At 37.2% G+C, this 19576-nt stretch overlaps 1 protein-coding gene across 1 annotated transcript in view; it reads right to left on the bottom strand.

Annotated features, from left to right (window-relative positions):
• The window catches only part of LOC136863674 (polypeptide N-acetylgalactosaminyltransferase 16), a 249248-nt gene that overhangs the window by 34555 nt on the left and 195117 nt on the right, over positions 1 to 19576 (bottom strand). Inside the window, exons 12-14 of the mRNA XM_068226032.1 lie at positions 17267 to 17359; positions 16876 to 16959; positions 3582 to 3819 (exon numbers count right to left, since the gene is read on the bottom strand). Coding sequence (XP_068082133.1) covers positions 3582 to 3819; positions 16876 to 16959; positions 17267 to 17359 — 415 coding nt within the window. The remainder of the gene's footprint in view (positions 1 to 3581; positions 3820 to 16875; positions 16960 to 17266; positions 17360 to 19576) is intronic.

Raw genomic sequence — 19576 nt, 5'->3', positions numbered from 1 at the left:
AGAGTAGGAAGTCCAGACATCAGTTTGAAAACAAGTATGCATCTTGGAGACCTGATACCTGGTCCAAAGTGTTATGGAGTGATGAGAGCAAGTTCAGTTTCTTCTCATCTAACGGCACACAGTATGTTCGATAACCGAACAACAAGAGGTGAACAAGAAATACAACGTACCTACTATGAAACATGTTGGAGGGAATATAATGGTGTGGGATTATTTTTCACGTCGTGCTGTTGGTCCTCTGGTTGAGGCTTAAGGGACCATGGACCGATTTAAGTACAATGGGATTCTGGAAGAGCAAATGGTACCTCATGAATGAAGAAATATGACATGACATGTACTGTACATGGCTATTTCAGCACAATAACGACCATAAATACACCTCTGCACATGTCAAAACAACCCTGAAGAAGATGAAAAGTAGTTCTTTTGGACTGGTCTGGCCAAAGTCAAGCTTTTAAACCCATTGAAAGTCTTTGGGATGAGGATGGGCATGTTTGCAAAAATAATTACATGAGTGCAAAGCATATTTTTTCAGGATATTGAGAGAAGTGTGGAAAACAATTCCTCAGGAGCACATGGCCAAGCTTGTTAACTCAGTGCAATCAAGATGTACTGCAGTTATTAAAGCAAGGGGCTATGCAACAAACGGTTCATCCTGGACCTGAAAAGCAATCTGTTTATTTTTAGTATTTATTTCTCTGTGGCCACAAAAGCCAGAATAACTGTTACACTATATTGTATTTTTGATAAAGCTTTGCAACTTACAGTACATGTAATGGATACATTAGTAATAACCAACTTTAGTGTCTGATATTTGTTTTGTTCAAATGTGAACCTTGTTATGTGCATTCATGCTGTTCATGTCTACAAAATACTTGTGAATGGTACTGTACATAGAACATTATACAGAGATAACTTATAATATTCATGTTAAAACAGAGTTAAATATCAAATTCAAGTTGAATTATCAACATATCGTCACGAATGATGATAATGAACATATGATAAAGACTTAAAGGAGAATTTCAAATTCTTCAGTGAAACAGGAATAAAGTTCTCTATCATATTCAGCAGACCAAAATTTATCCATTGGCCATATTACTTAATATTATATTACAAGAAAATTGAATTGTTACACAAGTGTCACTTTTCTGGAATCTGGAGTGCTAAACTGTTCATTACAAAAGTATTTCACTGTTTAATGTCCATAGAATTAATCTTATAATTCAACTAGTTGATGTACCCGTGCTTCGCTACGGAATTCTGCATTGCATACGAAATTCTAGTGTACACGTTGTGAGTAAGATTGTATTAAATTGCATAGCTCTTAACATTACCCTAGGAACGCGACCGGGAAGTCACCGAACATCTTTTCTCATATGAAGACTGAGTTAGGGAATTTTCACTCTAATGGTAGACCCACTTGCATACCATCAGTCACAATCGGGTTGGAGAGTTTTCATTATAATGTAGGACACTCACTCTCCACCTGCCTATTTACATCCTCAGAAAGACTGTCTTAGTGGTTTTCAGAACTGAAATGAATATACAGTACATTATAATGTCGTTAGTAGGAATGGCACGATTAAAAGCAATGCTTTCCTATGAAATACTTGATCAAATGAAACACCACATAGTTTCTCACTTTTAAAGAACAGGACTACACTGCCGATCTAACAGTCCAATGTTCCAGAGGTGGAATGACCAAGCCACTGACAGCCATGATTCGTGAACACTCTTCGTCTTTTTTCGGCGGGGAGAGGGTCGAATAATGGAGATTCCCAGGTCATAAACTATGCCCTTTTACTAATCTGTTTCTTAGGAGTACCCGATGAGTAGGAAAATATCAATTCACTATGCTGACGGTGGAAAAATCTATCTGGCTTGGAGGAAAAATTTGCCTCCAAGCCAGAGGAGAAACCCCCTCTTCACTGATAATTTGGAATAAAATGAATGCAGAATTGAATAAAAGTGAAGATGAAGAAGCTTTTCTTAAGAAATGGCTCTTTTCTCAGTTGAATTTTGAGTCATTTAGTGAATTGTGCTGCTATAATATGGAATAGGCCTAAATTGTCATTCTACACCAGGCCATACTACCACTACCACTACTAAGTCAGCTTCTGCCTTAAGTATGTACACTGCTAATTCAAAACAGCGCATCAGAATAGGGATCGAATAACTGGAATACTATGAAGAACCAGTGTGTTACGTACCAACTGTATCAGAATATGTATGAACCAGAGGAATTGCATGCTACAGAAGAAAGTTTTCTAACTCCCCGGCTATTTCCCACCAATATTCAGTCAGGCTATTATACTCGGTACACAGCAGTAATCCCATCTGTCGGAGTTGAGAGGCAGCATAAGAGACAAATAACATCTCAACAAACAATGGTCAATGTAATGTTAATGTTGATCAATGTTATGCACTTTCGATATTGTAGGCCTTCACATTTAGTTTTCTTCCAACTCAAAAATACCACTCTTATCATAGTTGGTACGGTAAAACTGAATAAGACACAAAGGATCGGAAATTGCATTCTCTGTAACTTTTGTTATGTAGTACTTTTCGATAGGACCAAATACATAGTATTTAAAAATACAATTTTACGTGCCTTCCCCTAAACTACAATTTCATCCAGGGTGAATAAAATTGTTTATATCTTAGACTGTAGTTTCTTATTCCCAGACTCTATATACCGATTTTCATTAAAACCTGTTAACCCATTTTCTCGTGGCTCGGCGTCGATATGGACTTAGCAACCAAAATGCAAATTCATGAATATCTGTGTTATCATAGCCGGTACGGTAAAAATGTATGACATAAATGGTCGGATATTTAATTCTATATAACTTTCGTTATGTAGTATTTACCGATACGACGACTAATAATATAAATATTTGAGAATGAAATTTTAAGCCTTCCCCTAAACTACCATTTCATTTAGGGTGAATAAAATTATTTTTAGCCTAGATCACAGAGACTCATTATCAGACTTTGTATACCAGTTTTCAATGAGATAGGACCACTAATAACTTAAATATTTAAGAATTAAATTTTAGGCCTTCGCCTGAACTACCATTTCACTCAGCGTGAATAAAATTATTTATAGGCTAAATTGTAGCGACTTATTCTCTGACTTCGCATACCAATGTTTATTAAGATAGGACCACTAATAACATAAATATTTGAAAATTAAATTTTAGGCCTTCCACTAAACTACCATTTCTATCAGCATGAATAAAATTATTTATGGCTTAGATTGTAGTGACTTATTCCCCCGACTTCGCATACCGATTTTCATTAAATGCTCTTTAGCCGTTTTCTAGTGATGCGTGTACATACATACAGAAATTACGGAAAAGAAAAAAGTGCATTTCCTTGTTACTGTGGACATGACTGATAGAGAAATACCATTATTTTCAAATTCTGAGCAATGTACAGACAAAACCCTTATTTTATATATATAGTTAAGTGACAAATTTGGGCCCATCCTTTATAAACATCTTTTTTCTTTTTTTTGAGATTCCATCAAACAGCTTTCCTTCAAAGTCTCTACAGTTATAGAATAATGAGAGTACCTGATGGCTGGTTTGCCGACAAGGCTGAAGAATTGGATGTTTTTTAGAATTAGGAACTGTCATACACATTTTGTTGAGCTGTATAGCTAATGTACGCCCACTAAATGCCCAAGCATGTTGGGAGGGTACAGAGTCACTGCACTGGGCCAGCTTTACTTCAAACTGTCCACCCTCAGCCTGCAGACACATTGAGCCTTGCTTCAACTGGCCAAATGCAGTATTTTCTTCATTAGGCAATCTGAAACCAGAATAAAAGTGATTAAGTTACAAGTAAAGGTGGAATATCAATCAGCTAGTTTTGATTAGATTACAGCAGAGTTCACATAATAAACAAAGGTAGGTAGGGAAAGAGAGCGCGCCAGCCTCTCGCCGCTGGATTCTTTGGTTCAAATCCCGGTCACTCCATGTGAGATTTGTGCTGGACAAAGTGGAGGCAGGACAGGTTTTTCTCCAGGTACTCTGGTTTTCCCTGTCATAATTCATTCCAGCAACACTCTCCAATATCATTTCATTTCATCTGTCATTCATTAAACGTTGCCCCAGAGGAGTGCGACAGGTTTCGGCAGCCGGCACACTTCCTAACCTCGCCGCTAGATGGGGGGTTCATTCATTCCATTCCAAACCCCATCAAATGACTGGAAACAGGCTGTGGATTTTCAATTTTCAGGTAGGGAGAAGTATAGATAGTACCATACGGCCAACTAAATCTTGTGGAAATTACAACATGAAACTTAAAGGAAATCTCTTTCTTTTCTTGTGCAGAATTCAACATATTTTGGAGTTCCTTATTCTGGATTCATAAATAATATTCAAACTGAAAATACATTTTCCCTTTAGTATTACATGCTAGCGACCCATCCCAGCTCATTGAAGGCTACCTTTTACATATAGGTAAGTACCACTCCAGAATGTTTTGTAGTGCATTTTATGCTAAATAATTATTGAATGCATACTTTGGGTTTATTATTGACGGTTCAGGCAGCACAAGCCAAGAAAGCACTCAGATGGCTGTTGTGTCATTTACTTTCTTCCCTAAAATTGCCACTGCTCAGCTCCTTTATATCACAGACTAGCAGTTACCTGTGGCTTCACTTGTATGGATTTCATAATTTGTTAAAAGTAATCATTCCTCAGTACCTTACTAAGACATTATCTGAAAATCCATAAAGTATAAAACTCTCCAAAAAATTGAGTTTTATTTACCCCAGAAACTCTTTGTAAACCACGTTTGTGGTATTGCCTTTTAGGGCTAAGATAACCATGCAACATAGAACTGTACACGTGAGAAACAGTTTTCTCTCAAGTCGAAAACAAACAAAAAACATGCTTCTTTATTATTAAAAGGGATTCCAAATACCTATTTCCATGTTAGTAACATCATCAGTTTTTGGGATATAAGTATCCCCATAAAAAGAATTCAACCCCTTTATCAGTCCTTCTCTCACACCCACCTACGTGGATTTTCCAAACACAGAAAGAAAAAAAAATACATGTTTCTTTATTTTTAAAGGAGACTTCAAATACAAATTTTCATGTCTGTAACATTATAAAATTTTGACATATACTGTAGATATACGGGTACTCATTTTAAAAATTCACCCACTTTTTCAATTATTTTCACCCCCTTAAATGGATTTTCCAGAAACAAAACAAATGTGTGTTTCTTTATTTTTAAAGGGGTGTATTCTGCCTGCAGGCAGGTCCGAACCTCCGCAGAGGTGTACGTATGGTAGGATGGCCATTTCCTTTCCTCTCCTCCATTCCCTTACCCCCCACCAACAGCGCATGGCAACCCATCCAAATCTTGACTATGCCCAATGTTGCTTAACTTTGGAGATCTCACAGGATCCAGTGTTTCAACATGGCTACGGCTGTTGGCATTTTTTAAAAGGGGAATCCAAAAAACAGTTTTTAGTCTGTAATATCCTCAGTTTTTGAGATATAAGTATCGTCATAAAAACAATTCAAATTCTTTCACTTCCTTTCACCCTCCCCCTATTAAGTGAGTTTTCCAAAAACAACTAATACAGGATTCTAAATTTTAAAGGCAATTCCAAATACAAATTTTCACATCTGCAACATCTTTAGTTTTTGGATATAAGTATCATCATCCAAAGAATTCAACTAATTATTCAATTCCTTCACCCCCCACCCCTTGAAGTCAACTTTCCAAAAACAAAGAAATATGTATGTCTTTATTTTTAAAGGAGACTCCAATTACCAAATTTCACCTCTGTAACATCTTCAGTTTTTGAGATATCACTATCCTAATAAAAGGAATTCAAACCCCTTTTCAGACCTTTTTACCCTTCCCCCCCTTAAGTGGTCATTTTGAAAACAAGAAGATACATGTTTCTTTACTTTTAGAAGAGATTAAAAATATCAATTTTCACGTCTATAACATGTTAAGTTTATGAGATTTTCTGTAGGATATTCTCATTTTAAAAATTCACCCCCTCTTCAGTTCCCCTTATGTGGATTTCCCAAAAATAAATTATTTATTTTTCTTTACTTTTACAGGAGATTCCAAATACCAATTTTCATGCCTGTAACAATTTATGTTTCTGAGATATACTGTAGATATAATCTCTTTAAAAATTCACCCCCTTTGTCACTCCTGTTCACCTCCCCTTAAGTAGATTTTCCAAAAACAAGAAAAACAAAAAAATACATGTTTGTTTATTTTTAAAGGAGATTCCAAATACCAACTTTCATGACTGTATCATCTTCAGTTTTTGAGATGTAAGTATCCTCATAAAAGATATTCAACCCCTTTTAAATGTTTTTTCACTCCCCCTTAAGAGGATTTTACAAAAGCAAAATAATACATGTTTTCTTATTTTTAGAGGAGATTCCAAATACCAATTTTCATGTCTTTATACTGTTAAGTTTTTGAGATATAGATACACTCATTTTAACAATTCACCCCCTTTTCACCCCCTTAGCGACGGAATATCCAAAAATCCTCCCTCGGTGAGCACCTACATTATTGCATAAAATAAATTTCATTATAAAGCCCATATTCCAAGGTAATGAATTTCATTTTTGGTTCCGTATTGAATTAAGATTGCATATAATTTAATTAACAAAATTTTATTCCACCTACTCAGTACTATACAGTAATTGTAATGCCTATGTATACATTACAATGTGTTGTTAGGGGACTAGTTTTGAGATGTATAATGTTATAATGTGCATATAAAATGGTGAAATGCATGAAATGTTGTGTGAGATAAAATTATATCGTGGTACTGATCAATAGATAGTGAAATGTACAAGTTTACATATATTGCAGTGAGACTATAAATATAGTACCACATTGATTTTTACAATAATGGTTGAAATATTGCACTTTACATATACAATGAAATTGCATAACGATAAAAGTATAAAATACCGGTCTGAATATAAAGTCCAGATGTTTCTAGTGAATTCTATTGTTCAATTACATCTTCTGTCAAAATATTGAATATTTGTAACGTACAAAATTGGGTCAGAGGGTATCTATCTTGCTTAAAGTCCAGTGTTTATGATTCAGAAAATGTATACAGGCTGATTATAAGCAACTTCTTATAGTATAAGGAGTTCTGCATATGATGAGAGGTGAAATTCCCAATCCAAGATGGAACCAGTGGAACCTGATGATGAGAATACAAAATGAAGTTAATGCAAGGTTCTTTAAAGAAAAAGAAAAGAAATGGAGGAAAACGAAGAAAAAGAAAAAGAGTACTCACCTTGCGCGGCAATGTGATCGGCTTGACCAGTATTGTGCAACGGGAATAAGCATGTGTTGGGAATGGCAAGGAAAGCAGGAGGGGAAGAGGTTGGTAAGGGGAGGAGCAACCAGATGGAGTGGGCAGCATGGGGTAAGATGAAAGGAGAGGGACGGGGAGAAGGGAAGTAACTTAAGGCGGGGCCGAAGGTTGCGGGAGTGATGGTAATTGTCTCAACGAAAGACCTTTAATCAACTTTAAGAATGATTTTTCATCGGCTAAATCGTTTTTCCTGAGAAAAGTAATAAATAAATCGAATAAAATATTGGATTTTACCATGATTTCATTAAAGTTGTAGTTAGCATTGAAATACTGGTCCAGATGTGCATAGAATTTCTCGATTATATTAAGCAGAAGACCCTTGTTAGCTATTCTCAGGATGTCAATATCTTGTTCGATATTTGTGAAATTATGATTGTAATCGACCATGTGTTGGCCGATAGCCGAAAATTTATTATCTTTAACTGCATTGATGTGTTCAGAATATCTTATATTAAAACTTCTCCCAGTTTGTCCTACATAAGAAACATTAGTACATGAGTTACATTTGAGCCTGTAAACACCTGAGTTTGCGTAACTGTTGACCTCGTTGATGTGTTACATGTTATGTAGAATGTGCATACTGTTATTATTGGTTTTGAATGCTATTTTTATGCCTTTCTTGTTAAAAATATTAGTGATCTTGTGAATTTCATTGTTGAAAGTGAAGGTGGAGAAAGATTCAAATTTAGGTAATTCCTTCTTGAGTGTTGTTTTAGGACGAAATTTATGCTTATTAATTATACTGTCTATAAAGTGATCATCAAAGCCGTTGAATTTTGCAATACTGCAGATAGTATTCAGTTCAATAGAGAGATCCTTCTTGGCCACCATGCCACCTCAATCTACAACACTGTTCCATCCTTCGTCGTCTACCTGCACCACTTCTGCTCACACCTCCTCCAACATTCCTATAACCACTTCAGTTATGTCCCATCCTTTCCCCCTTATGACGTCTCCTTTCCCCATCTCTCCCACCACTGACCAACTTCGTCCCAAGTGCACCTTTCTTCAGCCACCTGCCGAGGGAACTGCCACTGAAGCACCTGCAGATACGGCCCGTCCACCGTCGTCACCGCCGCCGCCCGATAGCCCTACCATCTACAGTTGCATCGTTCACCGTGTGGACCCTAGCATATCATCTGAAGACATCGTCCATGAACTCCGTCCAGCAGGATTACCAGTGCACCGAACGTTCTGGATCTTCAACTCAGATGGACCCACTATTTAATGAGACTCCACCTTCCTACACTCGACGATGCTCAATGACTTATCCACCATGGTATACAACTCTACGGCCGCCACCACCGGGTTGAACAGTCTTGTTCTCTTCCTCAATCTTTAACCCATCCTGCCACACCTCATCGCCGTCCCTGACCTGGCCCTCCTCCTCAACCATCTAGTCCACACATCCGACCTTATCCACACCCACCACGCTACTTTTCTCCACCATCGCCAACCTCTCACCTCCTCAGCCTCCTACTCACTTCTCTTGTTAATACCTCCTCCTTCTACAACATCCTTGCACTTCACCTTTTCCCTTGCAACCTTGGTTAAATCTTCCCTTCTTTGCATCTGTGTTATACATGTCTTTGTATTTGTAAATCTGTCAATAAAAAACTGGATAAACTTCACGTCCTTATTCTCATCTCCTTTACTTATTCAAACCGCCTTTACCCACCTCCCTCTTCTCTCAATTCTTCCCAACCCCATCTAATCTCCTGGCCAGAGAGAGGGCGTTGCCCTTTAGGTGGCCCGTCCAACCCCTTCAGGGTGGGGAATGAAAACGTGAAAAGAAAAAAAATCACCTCAGGCACACATCAGACATCATCACAGCTCTGCATTCTCGAGGATCTCTGGTTTCAAAAATCTCCGAAGACTCTTCTCACCATTTTTGTTGCCGGCCGGGTGGCTCTACATATTTAATTCAGCTCCACGCCAGACTCAAAAGCATATAGGCCTGACACCGAGTTGGAAGTTGGCTGTCCCAACACCATGCGCACCTACATCATCCCTGATGTTCATCCTGCCATATCCGAAGATGACATTTGATGCGCCCTCCGAACCGCTGGCTGCCCAGTCCACGATGCCTACCGGATGTTGGATGCCTCAACTTCATCACCATCACTGCAGGTTCTTCTTTACCTACTTATATTGGATGACTGGAAGCGCCTCCTTGACACCGGAGTGACTATTCACGACCGATACTACCTAGTGGAACCTACTAGCCAGTCAATCTTAGCCCAGCTTACAGCAGATCCCACCACATTGCCCGTCGTCCATGCGCCTCAACCCAGGCCACTGCTACAACAAACATCGCACTCCTTTCCCCCTCATCACATACCTCCCACTACTACCACCACGACCACTACGATGTCAGCCACTACCCTCCACCGTATTCCTGTTACTACCATCACGTCATGCCATCCTTCATCTGTAATGATATCCTCCCTCTCTTCTACCCTGACTTCTGCACAACCTTGTCCCCAGCAAATCCCCAACAACATCCTAGACTCCACCGCCGCGTTACCACCAGACGACACTGCAGCAGCCGCCGCAACATCATCGCTACCGTCGCAACCACCACCTCTCCACACTATGTCAAGGTTTGTCATCCGCGGCGTAGGACCTACCATATCGGAACGGGACATTCTCCAAGAACTCCAGGCAGCAGGCATCCCCGCTCGTCCTGCGTTCAGGATTTACAACACCTCCGGCTCTACTTTTATGGTCCAAATACACCTTCCCTCCACCGATGATGTGAAACAACTTATCAACACTGGTGCCTACATCTTTCGACATCGCTTCAAAGTGGAGCCCTCTCGTTCTCCCGCCAAACCTTTTCGGCATACTTCCAACACTCCCTTCCATCGCCCCCGGCCAGCCAGTCCTCCATTTCAACCTAGTCAACCTATCCGTCCACCCCTACCCCCACCTAATTTCTTCTATCAACCTCCTTCGCAACTTGAACTCCTCAGATTCCTCACATCTCATTATGCAATATAACCGCAACATTACACCTTCTAACTCTTCAATTCCATCCTAGCCCTCTCATTTAAAACTTGTCAAACGTTGCACTCTCCTCTGAATATTTAATCCTTACACACAACCCCAATAATTAAATACTATCTGCACACACCTCCTGATTACATACATCAAATTAGCCTCCTCCCCATACCATCACTCCTTCTCCAACCTGCCGAAACTCCTGGCCAGAGTGAAGGCGTTACCTTCAGGGTGGCCCGCCCCTCCCCTTCAGGGAGGGGAATGAAAACTAGAAGAAAAAGAAAGGAAAAAAGTTCACCTAAACATACCCCAGCATCAGTGGGTAGGGTCTGACACATCCCACTCTGATGAGTCTAGTGTCAGACCTAAGATGAGGCGCTGGTTGATAGAGCAAACGCCTGAAAAGCCTTACATCTGATCTGTTTTTTGACATGCTCTATTGATGGAAAAATATCGAATTCCCTCCATGGGAACTTAGAATTTCCATTCGGAATTGCTAGGTGGGCAATAATTCCATTGTGGAGATTTATCTCCCGTATACAGTTATCAGTCTGTGCCTCTTATAATGGGCTTCTGATAAGTTCACCTGCATACACCCCAGCATCAGTGGGTAGGGTCTGACACATCCCAATCTGATGAGTCTAGTGTCAGACCTAAGACGAGGCGCTGGTTGGTAGAGCAAACGCCTGAAAAGCCTTACATCTGATCTGTTTTTTGACATGCTCTATTGGTGGAAAAATATCTAATTCCCTCCACGGGAGCTTAGAATTTCCATTCACTACTGGTCAAGCTGATCACATTGCCGCACAAGGTGAGTACTCTTTTTCTTTGTTTTCCTTCCTTTCTTTCCTTTTTCTTTAAAGAACCATTGCATTAATTTTAATTTTCTCTTCTCATCATCAGGTTCCATTGGTTCCATCTTGGATTGGGAGTTTCACCTCTCATCATATCCAGAACTGCTTATACAATAAGAAGTTGCTTATAATCAGCCTATACACATTTTCTGAATCATAAACACTGGACTTTAAGCAAGATAGATACCCTCTGACCCAATTTTGTACATAACAAATATTCAATATTTTGACAGAAGATGTAATTGAACAATAGAATTCACTAGAAACATCTGGACTTTATATTCAGACCGGTATTTTATACTTTTATCATTATGCAATTTTAATGTATATGTGAAGTGCAATATTCCAACCATTATTGTAAAAATCGATGTGGTACTATATTTATAGTCTCACTGCAATATATGTAAACTTGGACATTTCACTATCTATTGATCAGTACCACGATATAATTTTATCTCACACAACATTTCATGCATTTCACCATTTTATATGAACATTATGACATTACACATCTCGAAACTAGTCCCCTAACAACACATTGTAACGTATACATAGGCATTACAATTATTGTCTAGTATTGAGTAGGTGGAATAAAAGTTTGTTAATTAAATTGTATGTAAAGCCTGTATTGTCATTTGTAAACTTAATCAAAAGGGATAGTCAAATGTTCCACCTTTACAATATTAAACAATTTTTAAAAATCTAATTAACATTTTAAAAATTGGAACATGTTTCATCTATTTTGTAGTCATCATCAGCTGAATAATATTAAGATTAAGAACAATGGACAAGGATAAAAACATATTAAAATGATTTGGATTACTGAATACGTCAGTTAAAAATTCATATTAGAATGTTGGAATGTCCTGGAGCACAATATTTGGTACTATTAAAATGAAATGTAAAGATGTTGAACACATGATGTAGTTCAGTAAAAAAATGGTAATTGTGTCCTTCTGGCGTGATGTTATGTTAAAATATGATTCAATTTGCTGAATACGTCGATTAAATCTTGGAGAATGTTATGGAGCACAATGTTTAGTTCTAATTATTAAGGATTAAAATGTTAAACATATTTGATAGTTGCAATAAGATAAAATCGAGTTCTTCTTGTTGGCTTGATGATGTTAACTATCCTTAGTTATAAGGCAGGCAGAATATCTGACTGTGATTTCATAGGTGGAGAAACTGTGTGCAGTTGAGTGTCCCTAGAATGAAAATGGTGGCTATTAGTAATGTTAATAGTAGGCAAGTTTTGAAGCATTTTGTAATTACAAAAGAATGAAATAATATGCGACACATCCGACTACTTACATCCCTGCCTGCCCAAGAATGGTTAGCTCGAAGGGTGTGTTGATGTTGACGGCTGACTGGAGGTGAACTGTGGAGGCCGTGTGTGATGGAAGCTGGTTTGAAGGGAGAGTAGGGGAGGGTTGAGTCCAGTAGGTGGGGAGCGAGTGCGTAGAGGTTTGTTGTGAGGCTTGTTCAAATAGAAACTGTGGAGTAATGCTTCGAAAATCACATTCACAGTTCCTGAAATTTCATTTAAATTGTAAGCAGGATTGCATTTTTAAATTTATATTAATAAAGATGTTTTCTAAAATGTTGAGTAAATTGCCCTTATTTTAAAAGAATTTTAAAATCCTGCTCTATGGAGGTGAGGCAATGATTGGAGTGAGTTATGTGAGCACTCATGGCAGAATATTTTTTGTCTGGAGGCGGTGACGTGTTCTTTATATCTACCGTAATTTAAAAGCTTCTTCCAGTTTGCCCAACGTAAGTCTCCAAACATTGGTTGCAATTTAACATATATACACCTTATTTGTGGTATTTATTTCTGATGTTATTGATTTTGTGCTGGTTATAAAAGAGATTAGCATTGTTATTGATTGTTTTAAAGGCAATGTTGACATTATGTTTCTTAAGAATATTTGTGATTTTGTAAATATTTTTATTGTTGTAAGTGAAGGTGGCGTAGTTATCTGTTTTCTTTATTGTCTCTCTGAGCAGAGGTGAGGTGGATTTGTTGACTATTTTACTGACTATCCTGTCTATAAAATGCCTGCCAAAACTGTTTTTTCTTGCAATAAAATAGATGGTATTGAGTCCTTTTTTTGATTCACGTAAGATAAAGGGACGTTAAAAGCTCTATGAATTAGGCTATAAAATGTTGCTCTTTTTTTGAGAGTCGGAGTGCATAGAATCTTGACGAATGGTGTTTACAATTTGGGTGGGCTTTCTATAGATACTATAAGAAAATTTGTTCGAGCTGCTATTAATACTAAGATCTAAAGAGTTTAAAGAATTATTGGTTTCAACTTTGGAAGTAAACTTAATCCATGGATAAACCACATTTAGTTGTTCAAAGACGATATTGCCGTTGGTGATGTTGTGATCTATTAAGGCATACATATCATCAACATTGTGCATCAAGAACACAATTCCTATGATTTTATTATGAATCTTGGTATTTTCCAAATGGTCCAAATAAATTTCTGCCATTATCTCTGAAGCTGCCATAGGAAAACTGTCCTGCTTATAGATTTTGCCATTAAAGGTGAATTAATTGTTAGAAGTTACAAATTCTAAAATGTTTAAGAACTCTTAAATTTCCTGGGTGCTTAATTTACTATGTTTACAAAATTGTCCTTGATTGTCTTTAATTTTTTTTTACTGGTATATTGGAATATATGTTTTTTGTGTCAAAAATATATTTTATGTTGTGATTGTAACACTAGACTTTTGGTTAAATTACAAAATTCTATAGAATTCCTAATAGAGCTGGTTCTCAAACTTATAATATTTTTTTAAAAATTATGAATAAATTTGGAAGCCTTGTAAGTTGGGCTGTTCCTATAGTTAACTATGGGTCTTATGGGAATATCTGTTTTATGGACTTTAGGTAATGCTTTGGCTGTAGGAATACTCAGGTTCATATTGATTAGTTTCTGAGAAACGTAGTCACTGAGAATGAAGGATGTTTCGATGTTTATTTCAATATTTGTTTTAAATTCTTTTGAATATCATTAGTTGGATCTTTTATAATCAATTTAAATGAATTTTCTGAAAAAAATGTTTCAGTTTTTTGCACATAGATCTCTTTGTTCATAATTACTGTAGCATTGCCCTTGTCTGCTTTCGTAACTATCAGATCATTCTGGTTGATTCTTTGTTTCAAAGAATCAATGGCTTTTTTAGGGAATGAAGGAGGTGTAGATTTATTGATTTCAATTAGGTCCTTGTCCATTGTTCTTAATATTATTTGGTGGATGATGTCTACAAGATAGATGAAACATTCCAATTTTTAAATGTTAATAAAAAAATTTTTAATATTGTAAAGATGGAACATTTGACTATACCATTTGATTAGGTTTTGAGCACATACATTGTAATATGAATATATCCCCAAAATTTCATTCCTTTATGTCCAGTAGTTTTGGCTTGGCAATGATGAATCAGTCAGCCAGGACATGTTATTTTATATATATAGATTTATGTTTCATACATTTAAACCTTCCTTCATAAACTCTCTATACAATGGTGAAAACCACATCAAATGTGCTCAATGGTTCTTGAGATTCTCCTACACAAACAACAGAAGGATGCTACTGAAGACTCTATTTTATAATGCATATTGACACTTAACATCCATTAATCTCTTCATAGATCAATATTGAGCAATGTACTGTAGTGTGAAGGTCCATTACCTGCCACCTTTGTTTGTTGCTGGGTTAAGTGAGCCAATTGAGAAAGTAATGAACAGAATTAACAGTTGATCATATTTATTTGCATGTTATTAGTAATGTTATTGGTTGTACATCCCACTAACTATTTTTATGTTTTTGGAGATGCTGAGGAACTGGAAGGATTTCTTTTACATGCTGGTAAATCTACCAACACAAGGCTAGCATATTCGAACACCTTCTTATACACCGACCTGGCAATCACTTTCTCCAGAGTTCTTTGCTGATTGCAAATAGCAGGATCGAATATAGTTGGCAATGATGAATCAGTCAGCCAGGACATGTTATTTTATATATATAGATACTGCATTTCATGTGTAGGTAAATATAATGGTAGAAAGCACCTCCTTTTGGCTCTACTTTGCTATAAAAAATACAGCAGTCCCTCGACTTCCATATATAATTTGAGGACTACTAATTTTTAAAAGCAAGACTATAGAATTAACTGGTGTGGTATTAAAATAGAACTGACAGAGTGAAATGAGTATGAGAGTGTGACTTCACAAAACATAGTATTTTATTAAACAAGAAAAATAAGTCTCCTTTATATATTAAAATGAACATAAAAAATCTATTTACACTGTAGTATAAGAGAATATGTAATTGACCAAAAATGTTATATCTTTATAATTTATAACATTCATAAACCATGAAAATATCAGAAAGTGTATTCAGATTGCATGTTACTCGCAAGGAGAGGCCAGACCCCATGTCCAACAGATTTCAACGAGCTTCAATATAACTGTAGGAGGACACTCAATAGTAACTCGTGTATAAGGATTTAGGTCAGGGCTGTTAAACATTCGTTTGTACTCGGGCCTATTCACACGATAACTAAGGGTATGCAGGTGCCAGGACACGGTTCTATTAATTCAACACTACTGCTATAGGTACTACAATGAATAATAATAATAATAACAATAATAATAATAATAATAATAATAATAATAATAATAATAAAACTAGAATAAAAATATATTTAATTTTACAGTGTTTACTTACATAATAAATGTGAAATTTGGCACTTTCTGCTCATGGCAAGTTGAGGAAAAATCTGGTATGTAACTGGAACAGCTGCTCTTAATACGTCATCGAGGTGTGAACCTGCCAGGCAGGATTGGTATTTGATATTTATTATGTTGTCCGGCTCCATGGCTAAATGGTTAGTGTGCTGGCCTTTGGTCATAGGGGTCCCAGGTTTGATTCCCGGCAGGGTTGGGAATTTCAACAATAACTGGCCTACCAAGCGTCTGCTGCTCATCCCGAAGGCCTGCAGATTACGAGGTGTTGTGTGTTCAGCACGACGAATCCTCTCAGCCGTTATTCTTGGCTTTCAAGACCGGGGCAGCTATCTCACCATCAGATAGCTCCTCAATCCTAATCACGTAGGCTGAGTGGACCTCGAACCAGCCCTCATGTCCAGATAAAAATCCCTGACCTGGCCGGGAATCGAACCCGGGGCCTCCGGGTGAGAGGCAGGTACGCTACCCCTACATGTTTAATAACTGACCAGTGATCCTGACAGTGAGCTACGGTGAGAGAATCATTCCATATGTGATATATAGTTGTTACTTTAAGTAACTACCTCCCTGGCCGTTTTCTATTCACTGGAGAGAGAGAGATCCAGCAGTATAAACATTTAATAACTGACCAGTGATCACCACAGTGAGTAATTAAAGCAAAAATATAATGATATACATGGGAAGTCAATTAATCAATCAATGAATCAATCAATGAATCAATCAATCAATCAATCAATCAATCAATCAATCAATCAATCAATCAATCAATCAATCAATCCTGATCTGCATTTAGGGCAGTCACCCAGGTGGCAGATTCCCTGTAATCTGCATATAGATAAGATTATTTTAAGACTTACTTGAGTTCTGGGAACACATTTTCTAGGTACCACTGAAAAGGTTTGCAGTCTAGCTGTTGTTTGATTTTCAGCTGTTTCTCCAAACTGCAAAGAAAAGCATTCTCAGTTAAGCTCAGAAAACTTAAGTCTTATCCATGACAGTATGTAACAGAAAATAAGTTGATAAATACCATACAAGATCTGGACTTTTAAAATAGCAAAAAGTTGCCTGAAGAATTAAGGTTTTGTTCCAAACACTATCTAATTCTTGTATAACAATGAATTTAAATTATCAAGACACTGGCATGAAACCAATAACATTTTTGAAGGTGATTTTAAATATTTTATAAATATCTACAAAAATAAATGTTGCTAATAAAATAAAAAGTAAGTGCAGAAATTCATCACTTACCTTCCTGCATCAACTTCATTTGCGTTTGGTCGAGCTTCGTAGAAAAATCTTTTATGATCATCTAGCCATATTTCAGCTATCCTTTTGGTATTCCTGAGGAAAAATTAAAATAAATTAGAGCACTGACACATTCTTTTGGACAGTTTAAGCCATCTCCATACAAGCCATCAAGGTCCCCGGAGGTGTGGAAGTGGGCTAAAGTTGTTCAAAATCAAATCAAATCAAAATCTCTTTATTTGCAAATGAGGTGTCTACCTCGGTGGTAAATGGTACACTAAAATACATTATTGTCAAGCACTAAATTTTAAATTAACAAGAGATGAAGAAAATTTTCCTAGAATACAATATTATACAATTTACGCTAATAATTTGTTCTATTAAACACACACATCATCCTTAATAAATTTATATTGTTTACAAAATTCTACTTATAATATCTTACAAACATAGTCAACTCATATACAGTATGTGAAATTACTTCTAATAATAATATACAACTGGTATAAGATTAAAATTAACATTGAGTTTATTTACATATTTATATTTTACCCATTTTGGAACCTAAGTAGCATAACGACCTGCTGCGTCTTAACCAGAGCCCCTTTTGCCACCACTTTTCAGAGTTCCTGAAGGGCCTTCACAGCTACCGTAGCGGTCCCAGGGCCCTCGAAGTCCACACTGTACTTCACCCCTACAGGCAGTCCCCTACTTGGGCTGTCCAAACTCCATAGACCAGGGGATGGAATTAATTTAATCACACACATTTTTTATTTACAATATCCTGCACTGGTCGAATGCCCTCTAACATTTCATTTATATTCTCTGTTGCTGTTTATTCTCTTCTTGAATATCTGTACAGATTTTTTTTTTTTTTTTTTTGCTAGGGGCTTTACGTCGCACCGACACAGATAGGTCTTATGGCGACGATGGGATGGGAAAGGCCTAGGAGTTGGAAGGAAGCGGCCATGGCCTTAATTAAGGTACAGCCCCAGCATTTGCCTGGTGTGAAAATGGGAAACCACGGAAAACCATCTTCAGGGCTGCCGATAGTGGGATTCGAACCTACTATCTCCCGGATGCAAGCTCACAGCCACGCGCCTCTACGCGCACGGCCAACTCGCCCGGTTGTACAGATTTTGGAAAAGGATCAAACACTACCCCTGGTAAACTGTTCCACTCCTTCACGCCCTTCCCAATGAATGAAAATTTACCCCAATCGTTTCTGCTAAAATTCCTTCTAATTTTGTACTTGTGGTCAGTTCTACCAATATAATTATTTTCCAACTGAAGCCTCTCACGGATATCTCTCCATGCTGCTTCTCCTGTATAGGCTCTATATAATCCTATAAGTCTAGTTTTCTCCCTTCTCTTACTTAAAGTTTCCCAACCAAGTTCCTTTAACATTTCTGATATACTACTCTTTCTCCTGAAATCCCCTGTTACAAACCTTGCTGCTTTCCTCTGCACACCATCTAGTTCTTTTATTAGGTATTCTTGGTGAGGATCCCAAACACTTGTTTGCATATTCCAATAATGGACGAACCATACTTAAGTAACTTTTTTCTTTTAATTCTTTGTTGCATCCTTTAAGTAGCCTCATTATGACATGTAACGATCTGTATGCTTTCCCAACAATGTCATCAACATGACCCTTCCAGTGCAAATTACTTTCAAATCTCACACCTAAGTATTTGCACTTGCCATCTTTAGGGATAACTACCTCATCCAAAGTATATTCAAATTCAGTTTTAAAGCTCCTCTTTGTAAATGTTGTAACAGTTGATTTGCCTCCATTAATCTTCATATTATTTTCTTCAACCCATTCTTGGATACTCTCAAGGTCCCTTTGTAATTCTGAGCAATCCTCAATGTTATTTATTTCCCTATAAACAATGATGTCATCTGCATACAATCTTATTTTCGATGTTATATTGTTCCCTAAATCATTTGCGTATATTAAGAAAAGTAACGGACCGATTATACTACCCTGTGCAATTCCCTTCCAAACTTTCTCTTCCTGTGATATATTATTTCCTACTTTGACTTTCTGAACCCTTGAATTTAGAAATGTTCTTATTCAATGTATAACCCTTACGTCCAATCCTATTCCCTCCAATTTCTTTAATAATATTCCATGTTCCACTCTATCAAAGGCTTTGGAAAGATCTATGGCTATGCAATCTAACTGGCCTCCTGAATCCAACTGATCTGATATGTCCTGCTGAAATCCCACCACTTGTGCCTCGCAAGAAAATTTCTTTCTAAATCCATACTGGCTCCTCATGAACCAATTTTTATCATCACATATCC

This window comes from Anabrus simplex, chromosome 2 (genome assembly GCF_040414725.1).
Source record: "Anabrus simplex isolate iqAnaSimp1 chromosome 2, ASM4041472v1, whole genome shotgun sequence".
NCBI classification, from domain to species: Eukaryota; Metazoa; Arthropoda; class Insecta; order Orthoptera; family Tettigoniidae; genus Anabrus; species Anabrus simplex.
This window is presented reverse-complemented; position numbering and strand designations above follow the sequence as displayed.